This window comes from Vulpes vulpes, chromosome 14, assembly GCF_048418805.1.
Source record: "Vulpes vulpes isolate BD-2025 chromosome 14, VulVul3, whole genome shotgun sequence".
Taxonomy (NCBI): domain Eukaryota; kingdom Metazoa; phylum Chordata; class Mammalia; order Carnivora; family Canidae; genus Vulpes; species Vulpes vulpes.
The window spans coordinates 77,665,148-77,687,745 of NC_132793.1; the positions used below are offsets into that span (position 1 = coordinate 77,665,148).

Consider the following 22,598-nt stretch of genomic DNA (forward strand, 5'->3'; position numbering starts at 1 on the left):
AAAATATTAAAATTTGCTGATGGCTTTAAAAATTTGGACCCCACTGGTGCTTGGGTGGCTCAGTTAAGTTAGTTAAGTGTCCAACTCCCAGTTTCCACCCGTGTCATGATCTCATGGGCCTTGGGAAGGAAGCTCCATACTTAGCAGGGAGTCTGCTTGAGGATGCGCTCTCCCACTCCTCTGCCCCTCCCCCGCCCACTCACATGCATACATGCTCACTCTCTTTCCTTCCAATAAACAAATCTTTAAAAAGAAAAGATTTGATGAAAAATGAACCAACATCGACAACAAACCTCTTCCTTAGGGAACTAAATAATGATCGTACATACATGGAATACTATCCAGTCGTTAAAAATAAGGAGGAAGGGGCACCTGGGTGACTCAGTCGGTTAAGTGTCAGACTCTTGATTTCCACTCGGGTCATGAGATTGAGCCCACGTGGGGCTCTGTACTCCGCCCAGAATCTGCTTAAGATTCTCTCTCCCCCCCACCCCTCTCTCCCAATTGTGTGAGCTCTCGCTCTAAAATAAATCAATGAAGTCTTTAAAAAAATACTTTAAAGTAATTAGGAAGATCCATATGAATGGATTTATGAGTTAACATATGTATGCATATGTATATATTCATGTATTTCTTAAGAGGTATAGTATATATAGGTGTTTTTTTAGATAAGTCATTATAAAAATTTGTTTCCTTTGGGAAATGAGAATAGGCATAGGTAGGAAAGAAAATCTTTATTTATATGTTCTTGTTCAGTTTAATATACCAGCATGTATCATAAAAATGTCTGATAAAGAGATGGCAAATATACCAAAATAAGTTTTTCCACTGCATCAGTCCATACACCACCTGCAGGGCCCTTGTGAGCCATCTGCTTCTGCTTCCTTTTCTTCCTTTTCTTTTGTGCCCACCATCTTTTGCTTTCTTACCTGTAAGATGAAGACAACCTAAGCCTGCTGAGACTCAGAGCAGAGCAGGAAGGGAAGACAAGGTGTAAACTGGCACTAAAGGGGATAGGGGACAGAGCAGAAATGAAATGTCATTAGCAGTCAGAGTGACAGCCACAGTGCTACGTGGTATTTATGAGTGCATAAATGTGCCGAACATTTAATCCTCATAACTCTATAAGGAAAATATCATTATCTTAATTTTACAAATGAGGAGACTTTTCTCAGGGGCACAGGGAAGGATCTTTCCTTAGCTCACAGAACAAGAAATGATGGAGTCAGAGGTCAGTCCTGCCTGCCAGCTCAGGAGCTGCACTCTTAACCACTAAGCTATGCTTCTTCAATACAAATTTAAAGAATAAAAGATCGACAGATCAAATGGACGAGCTTTTCAGGAAACAGGAGCAAATGTACTATTTTGGTAGAAATATAAATTACTGAAGCAGGGATCCCTGGGCAGCTCAGCGGTTTAGTGTCTGTCTGTGGCCCAGGGCCTGATCCGAGGGGCCCAGGATCGGGTCCTGCATTGGGCTCCCTGCAGGGAACCTGCTTCTCGCTCTGCCTCTGTTTCTGCCTCTCTCGGTCTCTCATGAATAAATAAATAAATAAGATCTTTATATATATAAATTACTGAATGTAATTTGGCAAGAGTTACCAAAATTAGAGTGGTCATCTAACTTTTGACCTGGTCATTCTACTTCCATGAACTTATCCTACAGAAATACTCACAAAGATGTCTACACCGATGTCTAATGCAGTATAGATGTTTTATTTTTATTTTTTAAGATTTATTTATTAATAAGAAACACACAGAGAGAGGCAGAGATACAGGCAGAGGGAGAAGCAGGCTCCTTGCAGGGAGCCCAATGTGGGACTCGATCCTGGGCCCCTGGGATCACACCCTGGGCCACAGGCACACGCTCAACCACTGAGCCACCCAGGCATCCCTAGATGTTGTTTTACTAACGAGAGAGAGAGAGAGAGAGAGAGAGAGACTTCAGGAGACATTGCTAGGGAAATGACTAAATGCATCACAATATACGCCCAAATTAAAGTCTGTATCTATTAAAAATGGAGGTCAGCCTATAGACACAGAAGGGAAAAAAATTCTGAAATGTTAAATGAAAACAAATATGAAGCAATATGTACTGCATGGCCATATTCATCTAAGAAGTATGGTGTGAGCATCATATTTCTTTTTATAGGAATGATGCTGAGGCTTCCCTTCTCCCATACTCTCCCTCAAAAAAACCCTACAAAACATACAACTCAAAAATAAGTCGTAAAAAAAAGGGGGGGGGTCATATGTTTCTACAAATCAATCATTACGATAAGATTATTTCAAAAAATCACAAATACAACAGTTACATAAATTCATTTTGGAAAAGTACCCTGTAAATATATTTTAAATCACATCTCTTTAGCATTCTTTTCTAGAATGTGGTTCAAACCCAGAGAAGGCATTACAATTTCATATTTGTAGCAAGTGAAGAAAACTGACAATAAATAAATAATCCAACTACAATTCTGAAAAACAAGTGGTAAATGCCATTCTTACTTTGAAACCATCTATAACTCAAACTGAAGATTCTGAATCAGTTTAAAGTCACACAAAATTTGTATTTCCACACTTAAAATCTTCAATGTACTTTCTTTGTAGTGATAAGGATACATACAAAAGTTCAAGGGACTGATAAATAACTGAAAGTCCTAATGAGACCATAAACAGATCTTATTACAAGCTACACATAAAAGAGACACAAAGCAGTTTGCTTCTCCACTGGCACCTTGTCAAGTGGAAGCAGCACCCAGACCAGTGGTTCTCAAACCTTGGTGTGCAGGAGCATACGCAGCAGGGGCTTGTTAAAATAGTTTCCTGACTCAGCCCTGAGTGAGGACCCTGAGCCCTCTCATTCCTGAGTCTGATGAACCTGTATTTTTAAACAAGAGGAGGTAGGAGAACCCACTGAACACTGGAAGTCCATGGTCCAATCCGCAGATCGGACTGGCTGCCCTTGGTTGGAATGGAAGCTACCCTGACTCAGAGTTGCTTCTTCACCTCTTTACTTGCCCCATCTGTACAATCGGTCTGATCATCTCTGCGGAACGTGGAAGCTCTAACACGGCTGTGAATGAGCCCGGATGTAAAAGAAATGTAGTTATGGCTGAGAACGGAGTCTTCGTGCCAACATTAGTTTTTACAAGTCACTGGGCTTCTGTTTTTTCACCACCTTCTGAAAAGTCTGCTTCTTTTAGTTCCATTTCCGGGAGCACCTGAGTAGAGGAATTCTAAAACTGACATCTCTGTTAATTGGGGGGGGACTTTCTCCACGAAACAGGGAAGCTTCCAGCAATCCTGAGAGGTCCTACATATACGTGGTACATGGGGAGACCCACTGGGTTAGGGAGCAACAGGAACACACCCATCACAGTGAGTAGGCTCCAAGGCCTCCTGGACAGTAACAGAGGGGCTGAAAAACCTCAGTAAGAGGTTTTGACACTGGTTGAGCTTGAAGAATAAGAGCTGGATTTCCTGGAGAATTTCTTTGATGTGAGGGATACTTGCATCTGCCTGACAGAACGGACACTCCGACAAAGGAGAGCGTGCTTGACGTGGTCCCTGAAGTCTTGTGAAACAAAGTAATAGACGAAGGGATCAATGCAGCTGTTAAGGGTAGACAGGCAGAGAGCCACCATGTACAGGGCATAGACATGGCTCTGGCTCCAGGTTTTAATCATGAAATAATGTACCACGAGCAGAAGGTTACTGGGGGTAAAGCAGATCAGGTACATGGCCAGGACGGTGACAATGAGCTTGATGGCCCTCTGCCTCTTCTTTCCCGAGTTTTCATCCATAGCAGGAGAGCGGAGTGTTCTGATCATCAGCACATAGGCAGAGGCCGTGAGGCAGGCTGGGAATAGGAAGGCTCCAATGGCCAGAGAGAGGAAATAATTGAACATGTCCCCCACCAACACTTCCTCAGGCAAGACATCATGGCAGGTCGTGATGTTAAGGGCTGGAATGTGCATAGTCTGCCTCACGACATACAGGGGGATGGTAACCAGCAGTATCAGCAGCCATATCCCCAGGGAGACTCCCAAGGCGATGTTTGCCTTCCTCGCGGGGTGCACGATGGGATTCACGATGACCCAATACCGTTGCACACTGAGGCAGGTCATGAAGAGAATGGAGCAGTACATGTTGCCATAGAAAAAGCCAATGAGTACCTTGCAAAGGGCTTCCCCATAAACCCAGTTGTTGCCATGGATGTGGTAGGCGATCTTCAGCGGGAACCAGACCACAGAAAGGAGGTCTGCCAAGGCCAGGTTGGTCATGTACACCACAGCAGGGTGCTTCTTCTTCGTCCGGAAGAGAAAGACCCACAGAGCCATGCCGTTGCTTGGCAAACCAACCATAAATACAATTGTGTAGACAGTTGGGAGAAAGACAGTAGTCAGTTTTCCAGTGAGGATGGAGGAAGAGACGTCATCCACAGAAAAGCCTTGATCCACTGTAACTCCTTTCCCAGGGATCTGCGATGAGCTGTCAGTCTTACCAATGAGACTTCTTCCTTTAGAGGTTCTATTGGTTCCTATACAAAAAAGGCAAAGCAGACAAGCGTCAGTACAGAGATCAATCTTTTAGTAGTAATTGTTTACATAAACGTACTTTGGGGCACCCGGGTGGTTCAGCTGGTTAGGTGTCTGACTCTTCGTTTCAGCTGAGGTCATGATCTCAGGGTCGTGAGATTGAGCCCCACTTGTTCCACACTCAGCTTCGAGTCTGCTTGAGATTCGCTCCCTCTCCTTCCCCCTCCCCACCCCTGCTTACACATGCTCTTCTCTCTCTCTCTCTCTCTCAAATAAGTAAATAAAATCTTTGTCTAAAAGTACTTTAGACAAAGCAGAAGGAGTATATAAAAGGCTTAGAAGTGCTTTCTTTGGGTGATGGGATGATGGGTTTTGTTGATTTCTTTGTTGTTTACAATGGGGTTTTTTTGTTTGTTTGTTTTTACAGGAAGGTTGTGGGGTACATGTGAAATAGAACATTGATTTCTAGGACTCAAAAAAACCTGACAGTATTTCAATTTATTTTTTACAAACTACCCACAGTTATTAGTTCCTAACTGTTGTTATAATGGCCATCTATCTCACTCTGGCTGGCACAGGATCCAGCTTAGCGTATCAGTCATTCCCAATTCCAAAGTCTGAAATAGCAAGATTTCAAGGAGCACGAGGGACATTCCCTCTCCACCCACAAGAAGAGCGCAAGACATGGGCAGGGATTCCCCTGCTTCTGTGTGGGCCTCCTGGAACCTTCCTATGGAGGCCAGCTGGCAGGGAAGTCTGGCCTCAGAGTTACTGAATGGGTCAGTGTACTATTTGTGTTCAGACAAATTTGTGCTTTTTTTTTTTTAATTTTTTTTTAATTATTTATTTATGATAGTCAGAGAGAGAGAGAGAGAGAGAGAGAGAGGCAGAGACACAGGCAGAGGGAGAAGCAGGCTCCATGCACCGGGAGCCCGACGTGGGATTCGATCCCGGGTCTCCAGGATCGCGCCCTGGGCCAAAGGCAGGCGCCAAACCGCTGCGCCACCCAGGGATCCCAAATTTGTGCTCTTTCAAGCAAGTACCAGGACAAGCTTAACATTTTATGTCATCATCACCATAGTTGCATTAAACTTCAGGAACCACAAACAAATGGCATATGTAGCCTACATCCTGCCTAACTACACCCCTCGGTGGCTCAGTTGGTTAAATGTCTGCCTTCAGCTTGAGTCACAATTCCCAGGGTCTGGAGATGGAGCCCTGTATCAGGCTCCCTGCTCAGTGGGGAGCCTGCTTCTCTGTCTTGGTCTTGCTCGCTCACTCTCTCTCAAATAAATGAAATCTTTAAACATTCCCTTGTTTAAAAAAATAAATAAACAAAAGAAGAAGAAAATGAGGGACAACTTGATGTCACAAATTCTGAGGAATTCTGAGTGTCTTCACCACACAGAGAAAACATAGCAAATTGCATCACAGAGTGCCAGGGGGAGAGTTAAACTACTCATGAATGTATTTGATAATTTTTATGCTTAGTCATTCCTCATTTCCTCTCCTAGCTTTGCACCCAAGTTCAGCAGGACTGTTCACTTCTCTTGAGGTTTTCTTGTTAAGAACTAACGGCTGTTAGCTTTGGTAGAGGAATAAAGGGTTATGGAAGCCAGTACTTCATTTTTTTGTTTACTGTAGTAGATTGAGAGGTAGCTCCCAAAATGAGATGTCCATGACCTAATCCCTAGAATCTGTGATCATTACCTTGTTTAGAAAAAAGATCTTTTGGGGGCAACTGGGTGGCTCGGTTGAATATCCAACTCTTGATTTCAGCTTAGGTCATGATCTTAGGGTCATGGGATTAAGTCTTGCATCAGGCTCTGTGCTCCATGGGGAGTCTGCTTGAGATTCTCTCTCCCTCTCTGCCCTGTCCCCTGCTCATGCACTCCTGTGTGTGCACTCTCAAGTAAATAAATAAATAATCTTTTTTTTTTTTTTTTTAAAAAGGATCTTTGCAGATGTAATTAAGGATCTTGAGATGAGAAAATCATTCTGGATTATCTGGGTGGGCCCTAAATCCAATGACAAGGGTCTTTATAAGAGAAAGGCAAAGGGAGAATTGAGAGAAACAGAAGACTGAAAGAAGAAAACAGTATGAAAATGGAGATAGAAGTTGAAATAATGCTGAGGGACAAGCCAACGAGTGCCAAGGAACACCAACAACCACAATAAGCTGGAGGAAACAAGGAACAGATTCTCCCCGAGAGCCTTCAGAGGTGCTGACACCTTGATTTCAGACTTCTGACTCCCAAAACTGTGAGTGAATAAATTTTTATTGTATAAAGCTACCACTTTAATTAAAAAAAAAAAAAAAAAAGGTGTGTGTGTGAGGGGGTATGTCTGGGTGGCTCAGCAGTTGAGCACCCGCCTTCGGCCCAGGGCATGATCCTGGAGTCCCGGGATCGAGTCCCACGTCGGGCTCCCTGCATGGAGCCTGCTTCTCTCTCTGCCTCTCCCTCTGTGTGTGTCTCTCATGAATAAATATATAAAATCTTTTAAAAAAGTAAATAAAGCCACCAGCTTGTGGCAATTGTTATGGTAGCCACAGGAAACTAAACACTTAGGATAGACCTGTCTCTTGTTCTAATTTCTTTTATAATTTTTTAAAACATATATGAATTATTTTTTAATTAAAAATAGTAAAATATTGCTATATATTATAATGTGTCTCAAATACTTGACTGAAACTAAAACAGTAAGAAACACCCAGTTCTAATTCATATTACCCATAATGGAAAAAAAAAAGTCTCACAAAACAACTGCCTTTATTATACAAGCTACCCTCTAAGACTTTCTATTATATTCTGTTTCATTTTTATAAAAAGCCAGTCACCACCCTCTGTACTGACTTCATGACCCACTTACATGGTTTTCAACATCAGTTAGCAGAGTGACCGGCTTTGAAGCACTTCAAGAGGCTACAGTTGTTGCTGTGGTTGTTTAACAGACCGATGACATGTCTGTGGAACCCTCCCCAGGCCCCAAATGGCAAGGGTCCCCATATGAGATTATAGGTTAATTGTAGGCTTGTGTAGTAGCTTCTTTCTCACTCTCACAGTCCCTGGCATAGCCCTGGACATAGAGCAGGTGCTCAACACACCTGAGGTGGGTCAGGAAGCTCAGCGAGGCCCACCACTGAAGGCAGCCGAGGGAATCACAACCTCTCCTGCCCATTTCCTGAGCACCCTGGCCTGATCCAGGTCATACCTAAGCCACAAAGACAGGAGCACAGCTGCACCAAATCAAAGTCCCTTAATCCTAGTAAGTGCTCTTACTGGGGCTCCCGTCATGGGTGCAACATCGGCTGCTTCCAAGACTTTACATGTAGTGACCTACTTCGCTTTCACAACAACCTTGCAGGCAGCCACTATTACCAGATCATCATTTTAGACCCATGAGCAGACGCACAAAGAAATTGAGTAACTTTCCCAAGGTTGGGCAGTTGTCAGGCAGGAGTCGGGATTCAACACCAAGCAGTCTGTTCTGGAATCCAGGTATCTCACCGTTACGCCACGTCGCACCCTGAGGCCCTGACCAGAGTTTACACGCCGTGTAAACCTCGAGACCAACCAAACTATGTTAACTCCACACAACATTTCTTCTCAAACAGAAAGTTTTATTTTTTTTTATATTTTATTTATTCATGAGAGACACCAGAAGAGGCAGAGACCCAGGCAGAGGGAGCAGCAGGCTCCACGGGGGAGCCCGATGCGGGACTTGATCCCGGGACCCCAGGGTCATACCCCAAGCCGAAGGCAGATGCCCAACCGCTGAGCCCCACCCTGGGCGTGACTGACGGACTATGTCCTGTGGAACTGTGCCATCCAGCTGGGTCCTCCACCCCATAAATAGCCCACCAGAGACCAATTCAATGAGTTAGCCTGCATTTGTGTGGGACAGAGCCACCAAGATTCTAGAATTACTACAGAGAAAACTCAATTGTTTTAATGGGAAAAAAAAAAAAAAGATTATATAGCTTGTTTTATAAAAGAGAAAAATCTAGGCATCGGTATCCACCAGTTACTAACATCACAAAAATGCTTGTGTGCCTAAGAAGCACCAGTCACGTCAACTTTGCAAAAACACAACAAACCTGAATCTGATCAAGCACCTGGATCCAGCCGCCAAGTTAATGGAAACAAAGGAGACCACAGGACACATTAAATATTACACGCTCAGCACAGAGTCTGCTTGAGATCCTCTCTCCCTCTCTTGCTCCCCTGGCTCATTCTCTCTCTCTCTCTCTAATAAATACATAACGGACGCCTGGCTGGCCCAACGGTTGAGCGTCTGCCTTTGGCTCAGGGCGGGATCCTGGGGTCCAGGCATCAGGTCCCACATCGGGCTCCTTTTGGGGAGCCTGCTTCTCCCTCTACCTCTGTCTCTCCCCCTCTCTGTATCTCATGAATAAATAAATAGAATCTTTAAAAAACAAGAATAAATAAAACCTTTTTAAATTTTAAATTAAAAACATAGTACTTATGACATTTATGAGTTGAACATTGAATATTTGATTGTTAATTATTATAAGTGGTTATGTTTGATAAAGAAAATTTCATCTTTTATGAATACATACTGAAATATCTTAAGATGAAATTATATCTGGATTTATTTCAAAATAACACAAGGATTGGTATCTTCAGATGGTGGGAACATAAAATGATGCAGTCGCTATGGAAAATAATCTGGCAGTTCCTCAAATGGCTGAACATAGAGTTGCCAGATATGCTAGTGATTCCTACTCCTAGTAAAGACTGAAGACAAATAAAAACACATGTCTACACAAAAACATGTACGTGAATGTACACAGCACTATTCATAAGCATCAAAAAGTGGAAACAACCAACGGGGTGCCTTGTTGGCTCAGTCAGTAGAGTATGTGACTCTTGTTTGGGATTATGAGTTCAAGCCCCACATTGGGTAAAGAGATCACTTAAAAATAAAAGTAGAAAAAATCCAAAAGTTCATCAACTGATGAATGGATAAGCAAAATGCTATATATGCATATAATGGAATATTCATTGGCAATAAAAAAAAGTACTGATACAGGGGCACCTGGGTGGCTCAGTGGTTGACCGACCGTCTGTCTGCCTTCAGTTCAGGATGTGACCCTGGGGTCCTGGGATTGAGTCTCACATCGGGCTCCCTGCAGGGAGCCTGCTTCTCCCTCTATGTCTCCTGCCTCTCTCTGTGGTCTCATTAATAAATAAATAAAATCTTTAAAAAAAAATACTGATATATGCTCCAATATGGATGAACCTTGACCATACTAAGTAAAAGAAGCCAGTCACAAAGGAACATATATTGTATGATTTCATTTACATTAAATGCCCTGAATAGTCAAATCCATAGATAGAAAGTAGAATATTTGCTGTTAGGAGCTGGGGAATGGGGCACTTTGGGGAGAGATTACTAAAGGGGTAGGGAGGGTGAGGTGGGGCATTCTTTTGGGGTAATAATAATGTTCTAAAGTTGACTGTGGTGATGAATAAACAGCTCTGTAAATATTCTTAAAGTTACAGAATTGTAGACTTTAAGTCGGTGAATTGTATGGTGTGCAAATTATATCTTAATAGGGGCACCTGGGTGGCTCAGCGGCTGGGCGTTTGCCTTTGCCTCAGGGTGTCATACTGGGATCCTGGGATTGAGTCCTGCGTCAGGCTCCTCATGGGGAGCCTGCTTCTCCCTCTGCCTATAGCTCTGCCTCTGTGTGTCTTATGAAAAAATAAATAACATATTTTTTAAAATTAAGTCTTAATAAAGCTGTTAACAAATATCACAGGGAGGAAGGCAGGAAGTTAGGGCATAATTATTGAGCCCGAGTGTGGGGTACATGGGATTCACTATAATCTACTTTCACATGTTTAAAAATCTCCCTGGTAAAAAGCACATATCAGGTCAGGAAGGTTCATGAAAAGAGATCAAAATCTATTTTAAATAAGAATACGGGGATCCCTGGGTGGTGCGGCGGTTTGGCGCCTGCCTTTGGCCCAGGGCGCGATCCTGGAGACCCGGGATCGAATCCCATGTCAGGCTCCCGGTGCATGGAGCCTGCTTCTCCCTCTGCCTATGTCTCTGCGTCTCTCTCTCTCTCTCTGTGTGACTATCATAAATAAAGAAAAATTAAAAATAAATAAATAAATAAATAAATAAATAAATAAATAAATAAATAAATAAGAATACTAAGATAAGGGGGGGGGCCAAGAAATGCTTTTAAAAAGATATTTATCTATTTGACACAGAGAGGGTGAACACAAGCAGGCAGAGCAACAGGCAGGAGAGAGAGAAGCATACCCCCTGAGGAGGGAGCCTGACCTGGGGTCAATCCCAGGACTCTGGGATCATGACCTGAGATGAAGGCAGATGCTTAACCAAATGAGCCACTCAGGTGCTCTTTTTCTTTTTTCTTTTCTTTTCTCTCTTGTTTCTTTTCTTTTCTTTTCTTTTCTTTTCTTTTCTTTTCTTTTCTTTTCTTTTCTTTTCTTTTCTTTCTTTCTTTCATTCATTCATTCATTTTACTGATTTGTTGGAGATAGAGAAATGGAGAGAGAATGTGGGAGCAGGAATTCGAGTGAGCCAGGGGAGGGAGATGGAAAGGGAGAGAATCTCAAGAAGAGTCTGTGCTGTGGGATGGGGGGCTCAATCCCACAATCCTGACCTTGAGATCATGGCCCAATCTAAAACCAAGACTCAGACCATCAAACAACTGAGCCACCAGACAAAACCATTTCTATTTCATAGTGAGGAAAAATTAAATGCACATATGAATTGTGAACACATATAAAGTACTGGGCATAAAAGCATTCCCATTCATGGGCTGTAATCCCCAATATTTGCCCAAGTATACAGAATATATACCTACTGATACTCAAGGCAGCATCCTCCACCCTCACTGCAAACAGGAAATAGGCAATAGGCAATGTTCATCAGCCACTATTCCTAACTTAATAGTAGACATTGTACTTACTATCCAAGAATACTGAAATGCAAGGATAACTACAATCAATTGAAAAAACCAACGGGCAGAACAATATGCTTCCATCTATATAAAAAAATTATAATGTATATGCAAAATCTGAAATTTAGAAGGCTATCCACCAAACTATAAATCGCCATCTCTGTGGAGTAAAAAGAATGGGGAAGAGAGATTCTTTTTCTTTCTTTCTTTCTTTCTTTCTTTCTTTCTTTCTTTCTTTCTTTCTTTCTTTCTTTCTTTCTTTTAACTTCACAAGCCTCTATATTGTTTGGATTTCTTTGTCAAGGGAGTGTAAATTGGTATGATCTTTTGGGAGGCCAATTTGGCAAAACATCAAAATTAAGTGTACTTGCCCCAGGATCTATCAATTTACGTAAAAGAATGTGCCCTGCATATATACTAGTTAAAGTGCACAGAAATACAGTATGTACAAGAATGTTTACCACAACATTCTTTATCATAATAACACAAAAATGTTAGTCTCAACAACCATTAAGAAGGAGACTAGTTTGGGGTGCCGGGCTAGCTCAGTTGGTAGAGCATGCAACTCTTGATCTCTAAGTCGTGAGTCCAAGCCCCATTTAGGGCACAGAGATTATTTAAAATTAATTAATTAATTAATTAAAATGGAGATTAGTTCAAAAACTTAGGACACGTCTACAATGAATAATATTCCCCCTATAAAAGTATGGAAAGGGCAGCCCCAGTGGCACAGCGGTTTAGCACCGCCTGCAGCCCAGGGCGTGATCCTGGAGACCCTGGATCAAGTCCCAGTCGGGCTCTCTGGGTGGAGCCTACTTCTCCGCCTGTGTCTCAGCCTCTCATTCTCTCTCTGTGTCTCTATGAGTAAATAAAATCTTTTTTAAAAATAAAAAAAATAAAAGTATGGAAAGACTGCCCTATGCTGACCTTGAGCAGGTAAAGGTAAAAAAAAATAAAAACTGTCACAGAGTGTATATAATAAAATCCTTCTATTGTTACAAAATATACATATTTGTGCATGAAAGTCTATTGGGACTGGAGAGAGAATGGGGGATTTTCGCTGTTTTAAAACACTTCTGATTCATGCAACTTTTGGGAGAAATGTATGGAAAACTCTTAACTTTAAAACTACTACTTGTAGGGCACCTGAGTGGCTCAGTCAATGGAGCATTTGGCTCTTGGCTTTAGCTCAGGTCACGGTCTCAGGGTTGTGAGATCAGGCTCCGTGCTCATCTGGGATCCTGCTCCAGATTCTCTCTTTCCCTCTCTCTACCTCTCCTCCCTCTACTTTCTAAAATAACTAAGTATATAAATCTTAAAACTACTACTTGTTATTTTAAGCATCCTTCTGTGGTCCACCCTCCCCATCAAACCAAGTACTTTGCATCTCTCCTCTTGTATCCTTTTCCCTAGGATCCCCTCACCCCAAATCTATTTGCTTCCAACCTGTGGGAACACAGACTGAAAATTAAAAGCTTCAATTACCAGAGACCCCTCCCTAGATATACATTAGCAAATTTTCATGTGTTCTTTCAGGATGAACTGTTTTCTTCTCAACACTTGCCTAGCTAATAAAACCATAAGGTGGTCAAACACAGACTTCTCCAAAACGCCATCTATCCAGGTTAACTGGTAACTATGCACGAGGCAAGCAAGAAACCAAACACTTACGTAGAGTCTCATCTTCCCGTTCATTACAGTATTCTCTCTTCTTACATAACACTGGAAATAACCCATGTGCCTATTCACAGAAGATTACTTTAAAAATTATGAGAAATCTTCCTATTACATGTTGTAGAGTTTTAAAATGTTTCATATTGGGACATCTGGGTGGCTCAGCAGTTGAGCGTCTGCCTTTGGCTCAGGGAGTGATCCTGGGGTCCCGGGATCGAGTCCCACATGGGGCTCCCTGCATGGAGCTGCTTCTCCCTCTGCCTGTGTCTCTGCCTCTCTCTCTCTCTCTCTCTGTCTCTATGAATAAATAAATTAAAAATCTTTAAAAAAAAAAAAGTGTTTCATATTTAGGGGCGCCTGGTGGCTAAGTGAAGCGACTGACTCTTATTTTTGGCTCAGGTCATGATCTAGAGTCCTGGGATTGAGCCCAGGGTGGGGTTCTGTGCTCAGTGCAGAGTCTGCTTGTCCCTCTCCCTCCCCCTCTGCTTCCTTCCAAGCACAGCCAGCAGGCAGGTGCACTCATAAATAAATAAATAAATAAATAAATAAATAAATAAATAAATAAATAAATAAAATATTTTTAAAAAGATGTTTTATATTTACTGACATGATACTGATGTTTCTATAATCCAATAGTATACAAAAATATTTTTTTAAGATTTATTTATTTATTTGAAAGAGGATGCCCATGGAGGGCGGCAGGGGCAGGAGCAAGAGGCAGGGTTTCATCCTTCCATCCGTGAGATCAAAACCAAGAGTCCACAGCTTAACAGATGAAGCCACCCAGGCACTTCACAAAAAAATTTTCTATGTTTTGGGCAGCCCCGGTGGCTCAGTGGTTTAGCACCGCCTTCGGCCCAGGGTGTGATCCTGGAGGCCCGGGATCGGGTCCCATGTCAGGCTCCATGCAGGGAGCCTGCTTCTCCCTCTGCCTGTGTCTCTGCCTCTCTCTCTTCTCTGTGTCTCTCATGAATAAATAAATAAAATCTTAAAAATTTTTTTTCTATGTTTTAAGTACATATTTTAATGACTGGATGTATGAAAGCACGGGAAAGGATACAAACCAAAATGCCAGCAGTGGTTTATTTTGGGTACTGAAAATGATTTTTTTTTTTTTTTAAAGTAGGATCCACATCCAGCATGGATCCCAAACCAGGGCATGAACTCCTGATGCTGAGATCAAGACCTGAGCTGAGATCAAGAGTTGGGCACTTAACCCACTGAGCCACCCAGGAGCCCCGAGTACTGAAAGTGATTTAATTAAACTTCCCTTTTTCAAAAAAGTTTTGTGGGGAGGCTGCTTAGGATTCTCTCTCCCTCTCCCTCTGCCCCTCCCCGCAATGGTGCTCATATTGCTCTCACAGAGCTTGTCTAGCTCACATACTACTTGTACAATTCTTAATCAATGACAAAGGGAACAGAAGTTTCAGTCTCTGGGGTGCCTGGGTGCCTCAGCCCATTAAGCCTCCGCCTTTGGCTCAGGTCACGTCCCAGGGCTCCTGGCTGGAGCCTCCCTGTGGGCTCCCTGCTCAGCAGGAGTCTGCTTTTCCCTCTGCTTTTCTCTCCACCTCTGCCTGGGCCTCTCCCCCTGGCTCTGGCTTGCATGCTCTCTCTCTCAAATAAATAAAACCTTTTTTTTTTTTTAAATTTATTTATGATAGTCACAGAGAGAGAGAGAGAGAGGCAGAGACACAGGCAGAGGGAGAAGCAGGCTCCATGCACCGGGAGCCCGATGTGGGATTCGATCCCAGGTCTCCAGGATCGCGCCCTGGGCCAAAGGCAGGCGCCAAACCGCTGCACCACCCAGGGATCCCTAAATAAAACCTTTTTAAAAAAATCATCCTTAAAAAAAAAAAAAGAAGCTTGAGTCTCCAAAAGAAAAATAGAATGCATCGTGGGGGACTTCCCAGGCTTGTGACAACATGGCAGAAAGAAGCAAGTGCCTAAAATGAGCTCACATAAATGCCCAACTGCCACCCCCTTACCCGGCCACTCTAGGCAAGTCCACTCACTTCATTCCTCATTCAGTATTTACTGAGGTCCTTTAGAGAGTGAAACTGTTGGACCATGACCCTAGGGCCCTGGCCTCCCAGAGTTTACGATCTAGTAGGGAGAGGGATCAAACATATGAACACAAAAACTGGGATGCCTGGGTGGCTCAGCGGATTAGCGCCCAGGGTGTGATCCTGGAGGCCCAGGATCAGGTCCCACATCGGGCTCCCTGCATGGAGCCTGCTTCTCCCTCTGCCTGTGTTTCTGACTGTCTCTCAGTCTCTCTCTGTGTCTCATGAATAAATGAGAAAAAAAAAAAAAAAAAACCACACACACACACACACAGAAATACTTATCAGTTACTGTTGGGGCAGGAATGGGTATGTGGTCTGATAGAGTGTTTTCCTTGCTCCCACCCCCAATTCAGGGGCCCCCATCTGTAAGATGAGAAGGGGGTATTCTAAGTCTTCTGGGTGAGATCCAAAAAAGATGGGAAAGAAAATCAAAGGTAGTATTTGCCCTGCAGCACACTGAGGCGCCTGTGTAAGGGTCAAGCTAAAAGCGGATGAGCAAAAAGGTATGCTAAGGGGCAGAAAAACTCGGAGATGCTCTGTTTCTTAATCATATAGTCAATCTAGTTTCAAACTGGGGGGAAAGCTCCATCTACCTTAAGTCTGTCATGTAACTCACCCATTTGGGGAAGTTGCCATGCAACTGGAACAAAAGTATGTGGAGAAAAAAAAGCTCTTAAGGTGTAATATTAAATAGTTCCAGTTAACAAGTAACTTGATTTTTTTGTTGTTGTTAAACAAGTTGAACATATTCTTCAGGAATCAGTGCTCCCGTCCCCCGCCCCCAGCCCCATCAATTTGTAAACAACCACCAGCCAGATACTCAGGGCCAGCCTCCCCAGGGAGCCGCCTGAATCAGAGAAGCATCATCTACACCTGCATATTTTCTTTTTTTTTTTTTAAGATTTATTTATTTACTTACTTACTTATTAATGATAGACAGAGAGAGAGAGAGGCAGAGACACAGGAGGAGGGAGAAGCAGGCTCCATGCCAGGAGCCCGACGTGGGACTCGATTCCAGGACTCCAGGATCACACCCTGGGCCAAAGGCAGGCGCTAAAGCGCTGCGCCACCCAGGGATCCCCTACACCTGCGTATTTTCTTAAATGTGTGCACATACTTGGCTTCACCTCCGAATTTCACGTTTCCAACTTTAAAAGGCAAAGGCCAAACGAAGAGCGTTCGGCACAGCTGGTAACAAACGAACGCCTTCCCCCCCCAGGCCGGCCGTACCTACAGCAGCCGTTCACCTCCGGAGGGAAAAGAACCACATTCTGCGGTCTCATTCGAATCGACAGTGACTTGCCGTTTTACAGTGCTTTTATGAAGAAGATAAAGGCGAGAAACTGCCTTTTTACAGCAGGTCAGCAAACTTCGCAGGGAAGCGAGAACCTCGGTCCTCAGGGTACCCCGGCTGCCCAAGGGGCCGCGCACCTGTCGGCGGCCCCGCCCCGCGCCCCCCGAGCCCCGCCCCGCAGGCGGCCCGGGCACACGCACCTGGGCGCCGAGGCACGGCGGACGGAGGCGCAGGGCCAAGGTCTCCCGGCCGAACGAGAGGCCCAAGAAGGTTCCACCTGTAACTCGCGGGACGCCCGAGCGCCTCCAGCTGGAGGCCCCGCCCGGCGGTGCGCCCTGCCCCGGACCGTGCCCCCGCGCCAGCAGCTCCGCGCACCCCGAGGAGGAGGTTCCAAGGGCGGAAAAGGGGGTCGCAGGAGGCGAGGTGGGCGCCCCGGGCCTCGGGCTCCCCCCGCGCTGCACCCGCCGACGCCCAGGGGCCCCGGGGCCGGGACGCTGAGGCCTCAGGCCCTTGGATCGCGCCGGCGGCGAGCGCCCCTCCGCTCCGCTCCGCTCCCCTCCCCGCGCCCGCCGCTCGGCCCGCGACGCCGGGAGGGGATGCCCTGAGCGCACCTGCCCGGGTGCAGCCCCGGCTCCTTAGCCGCAGGGGCCCTCCCCACGCAGCTGCTCACCTTGCACGCTGCCACTGCCGGGGACAGCGGCCGCCAGCAGGACGGCCACCCCCAGCAGCCGCGCGGCGCGCACGCTTCGCATCCTCCTGCTGCCCGCCGCCGGCCGGGCCCGGGGTCGCCGCCGCTCCGCCCGCCTCGCCGGTCTCACCGGCCGCAGTCCCAGCCTGCGCGCCGCTCCCCGAGACCAGAAGTTTCAGTGAAACCCGAGCCTCCGGGCGCACCTGCACTCGGCCCCGCCCCGGCCCCGCCCCCGGCCGGGGGGGGGCTCGCGGCGCTCCCGCCCACGCACTGCAGGTGCACGGCCGCGGGGGGAGGAGGAGCGAGGGGAGGGGGAGAGGGAGGGGGGAGCCCCCAGGGGGAGGGGGAGCGGGGGAGAGGGGAGCCCAGTGGGGGAGCAGGGGCGGGGGGCCGCTGCAGTAGCCGCGTCGGAACGCACCCGGCAGGAACGGGGGACCCCGCGTTCCTGTAGACTCGGCCACTCCTAGAACCACCCTTACCCTTTAATCACTCCTGGGGACCCGGGGTCGCCGTCCCTTCCCCTCCCCTTTGCTAAACGGGAAAAAGCCGGCCCGAGCTCAGGGACTTGGTCGTTGGTAATTGGTAGAGGCTTCCCGGTGCGGCGGGCACTGGGGGATGAGCCGCGAGTTGTTGGATTTTTTTTTTTTTTTTTAAGGGATGAGTTCTTAACGTGCAGAGGCAAGACGGTGGCTGCGGAGACCGACCAGGCCGTGGGGAGCAGGAAGGAGGGTCCGGCCAGGGGTGAGAGGCGGAGAATCTGGAATTACGTTTCCGCTCCCCGTGAACTAGCTGCCACCTCGAACAAGCCGCTTCACCACCTTCCAGGCTCATTTCCTCTTCCGTGAGATGCAGCAGGGAGGTGTTAGTTGGGACAGCCACGTTAAGTACCAAGAGCTAATGACTTGGAACTAATTTAATCCTAACAGCGAACTGCGCATTACGTGTATGCTCATTATTGCCATTTTACAGATGAGGAAATGGAGTTTAGAAAGGCAGGGTAAATTGCTCACAGTTATGCAGTTTATAGGCACAGTTTATTTTTTTTTTTAAAGATTTTATTTATTTATTCATAGAGACAGAGAGAGAGAGGCAGAGACACAGGCAGAGGGAGAAGCAGGCTCCATGCAGAGAGCCCGATGTGGGACTGGATCCAGGGTCTCCAGGATCATGCCCTGGGCTGCAGGCGGCGCTAAACCGCTGGCTAGGCACAGTTTATAAACGCTCCCCACATTTACTATCTAGTCTGTGGCCGCCTCTTTTTTCTTTTCTTTCTTTTTAAAAAGATTTTATTTATTTAGCAGGGAGCATAAGCAGGGGAAGCAGCAAGCAGAGGGAGGAGCAGGCCCCGGGCTCCGGCTCCGGCTCCGGAGCCCGGGCTCTGCAGGGAGCCTGGGATCATGAGCTGGCCTAACGCAGATGCTTAAGCAATTGAGCCACCCAGGTGCTCCTGACTGCCACATTCTATTAATCCCTGTACTATAAATGCCTCTAGCAGGGCCTACCCCACACTGGGAGCTGGTAGTTCCAAGAAATAGGTAGAGGGTAGGGTGCCTGGGTGGCTCAGTTGGTTAAGCCTCTCAACACACATACAGCCAAGAATGGCCAGGAAAAAGTGTCCAGAATTTTTTTTTTTAATTTTTAATTTATTTATGATAGTCACAGAGAGAGAGCGAGAGAGGCAGAGACATAGGCAGAGGGAGAAGCAGGCTCCATGCACTGGGAGCCCGACTTGGGATTCAATCCCGGGTCTCCAGGATGGCGCCCTGGGCCAAAGGCAGGAGCTAAATCGCTGCGCCACCCAGGGATCCCTGTTTTTTTTTTTTTTAATATAAGATTCTATTTATTTATGAGTGAAAGAGAGTGGGGGGAAGAGCCAAGGGAGAGGGACAAGCAGACTCCATACTGAGCATGGAGTCCCATGTGGGGCTCAATCTTAGGACCCTGAAATCATGACCTGAAACCAGGAGTCAGATGCTTAAGGTCTGAGCCACCTAGAATTCCTTCTAATAGCTGCCTTTCAGTAGGGCGTCTCTATGTCTCCAGTTCTTTGGGGAATGTGGTAAGCGGCTAGCCTTGAAATCCTGTAACTCTGTGGGCAAAATCTGGTTTCTCTCCTTGCTAACATTTGTGTGACATTAGAGAAATTACCCTCTTGGAAGCTTTATAAAACGGAGTTAATATTTTTTAAGCTTAAAGGGGTCTGAGGATAAAATAAATTATGATCATGTTTGATGCATGGTGAAAGTTCAACAGATAGTCTTTTTCTTTCCTTCCTTTCTCTCCACAGACTTCTTTACACCCCCAACCTGTAGCTCTCAGGATGCTGTCTGCCAGGGCCACTTGCCTCAGCTTCTGCGCTCTTTCCTTCACAGGAAAAATTGCCTTCTAGAAGCAGCACAGGGGTCTAACTCATCCTGTCCAGGGGACAGTTCTCATGAGGATCAATCCTCTCCCAAGGGTCGCTCACTAGGAAAGATACTCATCTCTATGATGTCCCATCAATCTTTCCAAAGCTCCATTTTGATATCTGTAGTCTATTTCTATTATCTCTAAAATCTGAAGATGTCCAAAGTACCTTTCCTGTGGGGTGGTTGTAAAGATTTAGTTGCTAAATGCCCATAAATGCTTCTCTTAGCACAGTTCCTAGTATAGAGGAAATACTGAAAAAATAGTAGTTTCTATAGAGTGGCCCAGGGAGAGTCTTCCTCTTTGCAGAGAACAATGCATAAAACTCTGGCCGTTTTGACTTAAATTTTCACTGGTATTTTATGTAAATATACCTTGAATCATTAACATTTCAAAGAAAATATTTTATTGAGCAATGCTCTAATTATCTCATGAGCGTGGTTTCTCCCAACAGCCTGACTAAATGAACTATATTATTTAAGTCAGCTTGCCCATGTTTTCCAGTGATTTGTTTTTTGATGTTGATGACCTCTTTGCCCCGAAGGGTTGAGGGTATTGTATGGTGCTGTTGTACAGTACAGAGAAATAAGCACAGCCAATTCCAGATAGCCTGGCTTCCAGGAATTGGGACCTTTGTGCAGTTTCCCTCCCTCTACAATTCTAAGGAAAATAAAGTAAGAAATGGAAGAGACCAGACACTGAGGGAGAAGCCATTTCATTCAGTCAATTCTACAACCATTTATCAAACTCATCAAACTCTTCCTGGAGAAACAAAGATCTAGTCCCTGTACTTGGGTCTTGGCCAAACATAAATGGTGGAAAAGTTACATTCATTCAGTCATTCATTGAACAAACACTCTGAACAAGGTTAGCGGTGGCCTTCATTTGGTCAATCCTTTGGTCAATTCTGACTTCAAGTTACTTAACCTAACCGTGAAATTGGACACAATTGAGTTCTCCTGCTTGAATGCTATGTGCACTTGGCCTCTGGGACCACTTTTGTCTTGATTTCTCCCCCTACCCACTGGCAACTCATAAGGAGTTCATTCTTTTCTGCTTCTTACTCACCTGCCTGAACTCTACACTCTGGAGTGCCCCCTGGTTTTGTCCTTGGCCTTCTTTTCTTTTCAATATACACTCATTTCCTTTGATCTAATTCAGTGATCTAATTCAGTTTTGTGGTTTTAAATACCATCTTTATGCAGACAATTCCCAAATCTGTAATTCTAGTCCAGATGTCTCCATTTCAGACATGTAACACACACCTCTAGCTACTCAACATTTCTACTTAAACGTGACTATAGGCCTATCAGGTAGGAGTCCAAACCTCAATTCCAGATCTACCTCACTGCTGTTAGAGTTTTCTCATCTCCTTAAATTGTACCTCTATCCTTTCAGTTGCTCGGTTCAAAAATGTTGGAGTCATCTTTGACTTCTTTCTCATATTCCACATCGGATCTGTCAACAAGTCATACCATGAAAATACATCCAGAATAGCATGCTGGCTCAAGTTACCATTGTTTTTTACCTGGATTCTTGCAATAACCTTGTGACTTGTCTTCCTCTTGCCTCTGACACTCTACACAGTCTCCTCCCAACACAGTGGTCAGAGTGAACCTGTTAAAATGTGCATCCGATCAGATCACTTCCTTATTTCAAATACTGAAGTAGTTCCCCACCTCCCTCTGAGTACAAACCAAAGTCTATCAAAAGTGTATATGCATCCTGCCTTCCTTCCCTATATACATGCATGTGCGGGCACACACACACACACACACACACACACCCGCACACCCCCTTTTACTTCATCTCTTTTATTCCCCTCACTCATTCTGCTCCAGCCATGTCTGGAATACTTTCCCCTCAAACACTGCATAGCTTAGGGCTTTACTTCTTTCATATATTTGCTACAACACTCTTTTCTCAGTGGGGCCTGCTAAGAACTACTTATTCAAAATTAGACTCCTGGGGGGACATCTAGGTGGCTCAGTGGTTGAGTGTCTGCCTTGGCTTGGCTCGGGGCATGATGCTGGGTCCTGGGTTCCAGATGAATGGAGTTCCTCACTGAGTCCCTCATCAGGCCTGCTTCTCCCTCTGCCTGTGTCTCCACCTCTCCCTGTGTCTCTCGTGAATAAATAAATAAAATCTTAAAAAAAAAAATTAGACTCGTGGGTGCCTGGCTGGCTTGGTTGGTGTAGCATATGACTCTTGATCTCGGGGTTGTGAGTTTGAGGCCTACACTGTGTGTAAAGGTTACTTAAAAATAAAATAAAGGTAAAATAATAATAAAATAAAATTGCACTCTGACCCTGTCCTTCCCGTCCTCCCTCCCTGGTTTTTCCTCCTCTCTGGCATGCATTGCCAGTATAGGTACTCTACTTGTGTTTACTTAATATCTAGTTCTCCCACTGCAACGCAAGCTCCGTGACTACAGAGTTTGTATTTTTTAAATTTTTTTTAGCTTATGGAATTGTTAAACATTGTAACACCATCTGAAGGTGGCAATGGTCTTTTACACACTCCTCTCTGTAATGTCAAATTAGTATTTAAGTCCCAGTTTAAATCACTCCTTAAAATACAGGGAGGCAAATGTCTCAAACACTGTAGAAATCAGCCTTTAAAATGTCAAGGACAGGGATTTATATTTGTTTTGCCCACTGCTTTATTCCCAGTGCTAGAACAGTATCTAGCACATAGAACTCATACTTGTGGATGAGTCCATTTTTATATGCTGCAAACCTACTATCATTCACTCTGTGAAAATCTAGAATTTTTACATACCGTACACCTACTATCTATAATTCTGCTAAAATTTAGAATTGCAAAGATCAGTATCTCTGCTTCCATTGAGTTGATGGTTAAATCTGAAGACCCATGCATGGGCAGCCCAGGTGGCTCAGTGGTTTAGTGCCACCTTTGGCCCAGGGTGTGATCCTGGAAACCTGGGATCGAGTCCCGTGTCGGGCTC

General features: G+C 45.1%; 1 protein-coding gene across 1 annotated transcript; it reads right to left on the bottom strand.

Moving 5' to 3' along the window:
* Positions 1-721: 721 nt before the first annotated feature.
* On the bottom strand, positions 722-17,375 carry F2RL1 (F2R like trypsin receptor 1). Its single transcript, XM_072736968.1, has 2 exons — positions 17,207-17,375; positions 722-4,540 (listed from the first exon to the last, which is right to left on the bottom strand). The coding sequence occupies exons 1-2, from the start codon at positions 17,286-17,288 to the stop codon at positions 3,429-3,431; spliced, it is 1,194 nt and encodes a 397-aa protein (XP_072593069.1). The 5' UTR covers positions 17,289-17,375; the 3' UTR covers positions 722-3,428.
* Between the last annotated feature and the right edge of the window lie 5,223 nt (positions 17,376-22,598).

Bases quoted from the DNA above. Each gene is read 5' to 3' on its own strand.
- F2RL1 (XM_072736968.1), bottom strand. From the start codon at position 17,288: ATGCGAAGCGTGCGCGCCGCGCGGCTGCTGGGGGTGGCCGTCCTGCTG. The intron at 4,541-17,206 runs GTGAGCAGCTGC...TTTTTTGTATAG, and splicing joins CGGCAGTGGCAGCGTGCAAG to GAACCAATAGAACCTCTAAA.